The sequence below is a fragment of the Haplochromis burtoni genome, unplaced genomic scaffold (genome assembly GCF_018398535.1).
Source record: "Haplochromis burtoni strain Fernald_Lab_line unplaced genomic scaffold, NCSU_Asbu1 Contig_457, whole genome shotgun sequence".
Lineage (NCBI taxonomy): Eukaryota > Metazoa > Chordata > Actinopteri > Cichliformes > Cichlidae > Haplochromis > Haplochromis burtoni.
The window spans coordinates 19,980-27,195 of NW_024582818.1; the positions used below are offsets into that span (position 1 = coordinate 19,980).

The 7,216-nt window shown below is 42.7% G+C and overlaps 1 protein-coding gene across 1 annotated transcript in view; it reads left to right on the forward strand.

The window, feature by feature from the left end:
* Positions 1-2,114: 2,114 nt before the first annotated feature.
* LOC102288958 (glycine receptor subunit beta) overlaps positions 2,115-7,216 on the forward strand; it is a gene marked incomplete in the record, with an annotated part of 36,211 nt that continues 31,109 nt past the window's right edge. The window contains 1 exon segment of the mRNA XM_042213583.1: positions 2,115-2,889. Coding sequence (XP_042069517.1) covers positions 2,853-2,889 — 37 coding nt within the window.

A 7,216-nucleotide genomic window follows, 5' to 3' on the forward strand; every position in this document is an offset into this window, starting at 1 on the left:
TGAAAGCCACTACTGATAAAGACACGAGCCAGTGAAGAATGCAGGATATGAGTTTAACATTAGCAGCTCTGTTCGTGCAAGCAAATCATTAAATAGGGCCAGAAAAGGAGGGAGGCTAAAGACAAGCTTTGAAAGATGGATACAGAAAAGAAGAGATGCTATCAAACTACTTATACTTAAAGTACTCTAGAATATGTGTATGCATTGCTAGCTGTTCAACAGTATTTACAGCCTGGCAATTTCTGCTCTAGTTATCTAGATATGACATTGCTCACGAGATTGTTTTACTGTTTTTTTGGCAGTAAAATATTATAATGATAATTTTATTAAATGTAAAGAAAGACTTTTGCCATGAAGATGAATTTCAAAGTCTTCAAAAGAAAAATCCCAAAACACAGCTTGCTCTGTCATTTTGATGTCGCCTGTCATCATTTACACAACACTAATACAATGATTAAGGCCAACTGAACAATCACAATTCTTGTATTGATATGCATCAAAACATCCCACCTTAAAAGTTGCTTCTGAGTGAATGCATATTTACTGAAATGTAAATTTTCTGCGGAGGAGTTCACATGGTCACAAAAAATAGGCAGTTGTGTTTGCATGGATCCTCATACTAATAGTACAAAGCCCCAAGTGTGATGGAAGAAGCATCGTTGAGTGCGAGAGGAGCTCGCTACTGTAGCCGGTTACCAAGATTATGTGAGGTGCCCTCTGAAGGTCTACTAGATGATGTAAATGCAGCACTACTGACTATACCTACCGCCACCATTACAGAGACTAACAAGTTGATCTACACTACGGCAGCAGTAATCAGTGAGATGCTTGGCTACAAGTTGAGCAGCCACAAGGAGCAGTACCCTCCATGGAGAAGATGACTAGAGGCTAAGATCAAGGTAGCATGGAGGGAAGTAAGCCAACTATCGGAGCTGCATAAATGGGCAGTGAAGAAGGTGCTTAAGAAGTACAGCAAGCTGTCCATATCTGAGGCCTTGGAAACTGTCAAGCAAAGACTCACAGCCTTGGTCAGCTGCTTGAAGAGGTACACTAGAGAGATAAGAGTTGGTCAGCAATAGGTCCTGACATGGTTCATGCCTACTGGCTCAAGAAGCTGACTGCACTGCATGAGTGTCTTGCAGCATAAATGAACCAGCTGCTAGTAAATGAGAGACACCCAGAATGGCTAACTTAAGGCCAGACAGTTCTGATCCCCAGGGACCCCCAGGTCCCCTCCAACTACGGACCAATAACCTGCCTCAGCACCATGTGGGGCCAGTCCCATCCACCTAGAACCCGCAGAGGGTCAGGCACCAGGGACTGGTGAGTGTCAGTACCACGGTCCAGGATGAGACAATGCACATCCATGAGTACATCAGGAAGATGGCCCCAACCGACCGTGTGCTCAGTGAATACCTCAGGCAGCAGAAACCCGAGGAAGAGGAGGAACCATCATAAAAGAACAAGCCCCTGCACGGTATGTACCACCGGCAGATAGAGGAAGCGGCTGACATCCAGAAGTCCTACCGGTGACTGGATAAAGCTGGACTGAAAGATAGCATAGAGGCACTAATCATGGCAGCACAAAAACAAGCTCTGACCACAAGACCCATCTACCACACCAGGCAAGACCCCAAGTGCAAACTGTGTAAAGATGCCCCTGAGACAATCCAGCACATATGGTGCAAGATGCTGGCAGGCAGGGAATACATGGAACACCACAACCAAGTGGCCGGCATAGTGTACAGAAACATCTGTGTCGACTATGACCTGGAAGTCCCGGGGTCAAAATGGGAGAGGTCAAGGGTGGTAGAGAATGACTGTGCTAAGATCCTGTGGGACTTCCAGATACAGACGGACAAAATGGGATGGCTATCCAACTAGTTATAGTAGTGGTGGACAAGCAGAGGAAGACGGCTGTAGTGATAGATGAAGTGATACCAAATGACAGCAACATCAGGAAGAAGAAACACGAGAAGCTGGAGAAGTACCAAGGGCTCAGAGAAGAGCTCGAAAGATGTGGAGGATGAAGGTAACAGTGGTCCCAGTGGTAATTGCAGCACTAATGACCCCAAGCTAGGCGAGCTGGCTCCAGCAGATCCCAGGAATAAAATCTGAGATCTCTGTCCAGAAGAGTGGAGTCCGAGGAACAGCTAAGATACTGCGCAGGACCCTCAAGCTCCCAGGCATCTGGTAGAGGACCCGAGTCTGAAGGATGAATACTGTGAGAGAAGGGAATTTTTTACAAGCCACAAAATGTTTTAGCACTGATAAAAATCACAATGTAATTTCCCTTACAAAACGAATCTCTCCATAGAACATTTTTGTTCAAAAGTCAATTTTGTATGTGTTTATTGATATTAATAGCTATTAATAAGCTATTAAGCTTTAATTTAATTTTAAGTTTTAAGTTTTAATTAAAACTCTAAGAACCTTTGTTTTTTTGTGAAATTTGTTTAGGCAGTATGGATGTTCGAACACGAAGTGGAGGGGAAAGAGGGGCAGAGCAACACATGAGGACATTTTTCTTCATACTTGAGAAAATTTCCACCTAACAACTTGTGTAAAATGTTATGTTTTATTTGTGTTATTATTAGATAACATATTAAATATTATTTTTCATAGAATTTTAATTTTGCTATCTCGCTCTACATATCTCTGGAATAAGTAAGAAAGAGTTTAGGATGTGTTGTTAACATAAAAAGCTGGTAAATTAACTTATTTAAAAAAAAGGATTATACAGTAATAGGGCAATTTTTTCTTTGTCCTGTTGAGCCTGTTGTGTGTTTTCTGTTTACACATGCAGGCTGTCGGTGACACTGTCTTGTCCCTTGGATCTTACGCTTTTCCCAATGGACACACAGCTATGCAAGATGCAGCTGGAGAGTTGTGAGTATATTCCTGATCTAGCTGCTCTCTCCGCCCTTGTTATTTCTTGAGCTTCTCGCCTTCCTTCCAGCTGATGTTGCTGACACTTGTTATAGCTACATCTATGGCTGTCTTCCTCTGCTTGTCCACCATTACTCCTCGAGTTCATTAACCATCTGAAGTTTGTCTGTCTGAATACAAAAAACTAAATATACTATAAGAGGAATAGAGCTCCGATGCAGCCATGGGTATAGCTGCTTCTGAAGGACTTGGTCAGATTTGTTCACTTATTGGGGTGAGGAGTGGAAGGTAAGTGAGTAGAGCTATGCTGTAGAGATGAGACGAAAAATATATCAGCAGCGTTGAACACAGCGTGCTACTAAATTGCATTTTAATTGCTAACTCTCTGCCAATTTACTCTTTGACAACTTAAAAGGTATTAAAAATAAGAATTAATGATACATTTCAAAACTTCAGCACTCTGTAGGAATGTGAAGAAGACCTGGAAAGTTTGCAATATTTTAAAATTAAAACTACAATTAAATGAAATAATTAATGAGAGAACAAAATTTCTGATGCAAAGGCTGTGATTGGGGAACTTTGAACATGGTTATAAATCTGGAACATCTTTACCAGTCTTATTTATTAGGGGTGCAACGATACTCGTATCGATATTGAACCGTTCGATACAGTGCTTTCGGTTCGGTACGCATATGTATCGAACAATACAAAATTTTTAATTTATTTTATCAACTTTCCTTCTGACGATGCTGTCTGTGTTGAGCGCTCAGTGGATCTGCGCTCGACAGTGCAGCCTAGGCGGAGTAGTCGAACGCAGATTCACTGAGCGCAGGGCAAGCTAGCGAGACAGAAGTTAAGCTCTCCTTGCAACATGGCAAATTGAACCTCCCCCACCCTCATTCAGATCTGGCGTTTGGAACTATTTTGGTTTTCATGTGACGTATGACCCTGAAGGTAAGCGCGTCATGGACTAAAGTAAAACAGTATGTTGGATGTGCCACGCAATGCTCAATTACATGGGTGGGAACTAGTGTGTTAGCGCAGTTAGCTCGTTAACGTGTTGGCCGTCCAGCCCCACGCACGGGCGATCCGCGGTAGCTCGTTAACGGAGATTTGCCGTGTTGTGGCGTTAACGTCATTTCAACAAGATTTACGCTGACAGCACTAGTGGGAACACAACGAATATGACTGCACATTTACGCCGACATCATCCTAGTGCAAAGACAAGTGGAAGCAGACAAAAACAACAAGCATGCATGCTACAAACTTGAGTCATTTAGACAGCCGTTAGCACATGATTCTCCTTATGGGGACCTGATATGTTTAATATGCTGCTGAGAATATAGCCCAGAAGAAGCGTATAGTATAGCTTTTATTTTGGAAAGAGCCATTTCTCTGTAATAAACTCTCTTTTCCAAAGATGAGTGATTCCTCAATCAGATACAGGGCTCGCAAAATCGCCTGCCCGACGTCCCGGGGCTAGCGATTTTTCCAGTCGGGCTACCAAAATCTATCTCTGCCCTGCCCGTCGGCCTATCGTAGGAAGGAAAAATATATGTCAATGCTTTTGCATTCTTTTGGAAATGTAGCTGGGTAATTATGTCATTGGCATCGGTGAGCCACTGTCAATATGTGACATATTGAAATCGCGTTTGAATTTGCGCTTGTTTTTTGCTTTCACTTTGCAATCGCACGAACTGTGTATAGAGAGCGACAGCACTGATTGGTGAGTGATGATAATTTGCGCACCAATTCCTCTGACATCGTCTCATCAATCGTTAGCTTACTATGCAAACATGACAAGTGAAATCTCCCGCAGCAAGCTTAAACATGTGAGAGGTTGATCGCGCAGAGAATCGCTGAGCTTATGTGAGTGCGTGTGTAAAAGCAGCAGGATATATATTTTAGTTCTGCTGAGCCAAATAAGACAGGTCAGGGTGAAGAAGTGACAGCCAAAGAAAAGCTTACCACAAAACGGAAAAGTTATGACAAATCAGACTATAAGGCAAAAAGAAAGTGCAGCTTTATGGTTTCATGGACAAAAGAATTTCTGTGGCTGCAATATGACGAGCTAAATAACCAGGGCTGCACATAAGTGGTCCGCAGGTGCGCATTCGCTGTCAAAATAAAAAACGCGCACAAGATAAGAAGTTGCAACGCGTGTTTGCGTACATAAGATTTTCAGGAGGAGGACAGACATTTGTTTAGAACTCTTAAAGATGTCGAAGAAGCTCCTTTAAGCAATTACTGTGATGTTCCTCCACCTCCAAAGAAATGTCAGGAGTCCGAACCACAAAAGAAGCGCGTATTCTCGGAAAAGTAGTTGCAGGAGGTGAGCTGGCTTCAAACAAATGATGAACGCACAGAGATGTGGTGCGGAATGTGCCGTGAAAATTTAATAAATGACAAATTAAAAAGGCATGAACATTTTTTTTGTATCGAAAAAATATCGAACCGTGACACCAAAGTATCGAACCGAACCGTGAATTTTGTGTATCGTTGCACCCCTACTAAATAGCTAAAGCACTGTCAAACATATGCATATGGCATTGTACTATATCATTATATTAATCCCTTTACTATAGTATTCTTTTGTTTTTATGTTTTAGTTTCACTCTGATTTAATGGTATGTGTCGGTGCAATGTAAAATAAAGCATCGGGAGCTGGGATGCTACATCCTGACTCCTGTATTCTTTTGCATGGAGTTTGGCTTGCTACTGAATTGTGGACCTACGCACACATGCAGACACAAGGAGAGCAGTACATTGAAAAGATGGATATGGAGCTGAATAAAACTACAGGGTGGGCCATTTATATGGATACACCGTAATAACATGGGAATGGTTGGTGATATTAAAGTCCTGTTTGTGGCACATTAGTATATGTGAGGGGGCAAACTCCTCAAGATGGGTGGTGACCATGGTGGCCATTTAGAAGTCGGCCATCTTGGATACAACTTTTGTTTTTTCAATAGGAAGAGGGCCATGTGACACATCAAACTTATTGGTAATGTCACAAGAAAAACAATGGTGTGCTTGGTTTCAACGTAACTTTATTCTTTCATGAGTTATTTACAAGTTTCTGACCACTTATAAAATGTGTTCAATGTGCTGCCCATTGTGTTGGATTGTCAATGCAACCCTCTTCTCCCACTCTTCACACACTGATAGCAACACTGCAGGAGAAATGCCAGCACAGGCATCCAGTATCCGTAGTTTCAGGTGCTGCACATCTCGTATCTTCACACCATAGACAATTGCCTTCAGATGACCCCAAAGATAAAAGTCTAAGGGGGTCAGATCGGGAGACCTTGGGGGCCATTCAACTGGCCCACGACGACCAATCCACTTTCCAGGAAACTGTTCATCTAGGAATGCTCGGACCTGGCACCCATAATGTGGTGGTGCACCATCTTGCTGGAAAAACTCAGGGAACGTGCCAGCTTCAGTGCATAAAGAGGGAAACACATCATCATGTAGCAATTTCAAATATCCAGTGGCCTTGAGGTTTCCATTGATGAAGAATGGACCCACTATCGTTGTACCCCATATACCACACCAAACCATCACTTTTGTTGTAGTTCCAACAGTCTTGGAGGATCCATCCAATGTGGGTTAGTGTCAGACCAATAGCGGTGGTTTTGTTTGTTAACTTCACCATTCACATAAAAGTTTGCCTCATCACTGAACAAAATCTTCTGCGTGAACTGAGGGTCCTGTTCCAATTTTTGTTTTGCCCATTCTGCAAATTCTGTGGCCTGATCTGGGTCATCCTCGTTGAGATGCTGCAGTAGCTGGAGTTTGTAAGGGTGCCATTTGTGAGTAGCTAATATCCGCCGAAGGGATGTTCGACTAATGCCACTCTCCAGTGACATGCGGCGAGTGCTACGCTGTGGGCTCTTGCTGAATGAAGCTAGGACAGCCACTGATGTTTCTTCATTAGTGACAGTTTTCTTGCGTCCACATTTTGGCAAATCCAACACTGAACCAGTTTCACGAAACTTAGCAAGCAGTTTGCTACTGTAGCATGGGAGATGGGTGGTCTCGTAGGGTGTCTTGCATTGAAATCTGCTGCAATGACCCGGTTACTGCGTTCACCAGATATCAACATAATTTCGATCCGCTCCTCACGTGTTAACCTCTTCGACATGTCAATGGCTGTGAACAAAGAGAAACTTGTAAATAACTCATGAAAGAATAAAGTTACGTTGAAACCAAGCACACCATTGTTTTCTTGTGACATTACCAATAAGTTTGATGTGTCACATGGCCCTCTTCCTATTGAAAAAACAAAAGTTGTATCCAAGATGGCCGACTTCTAAATGGC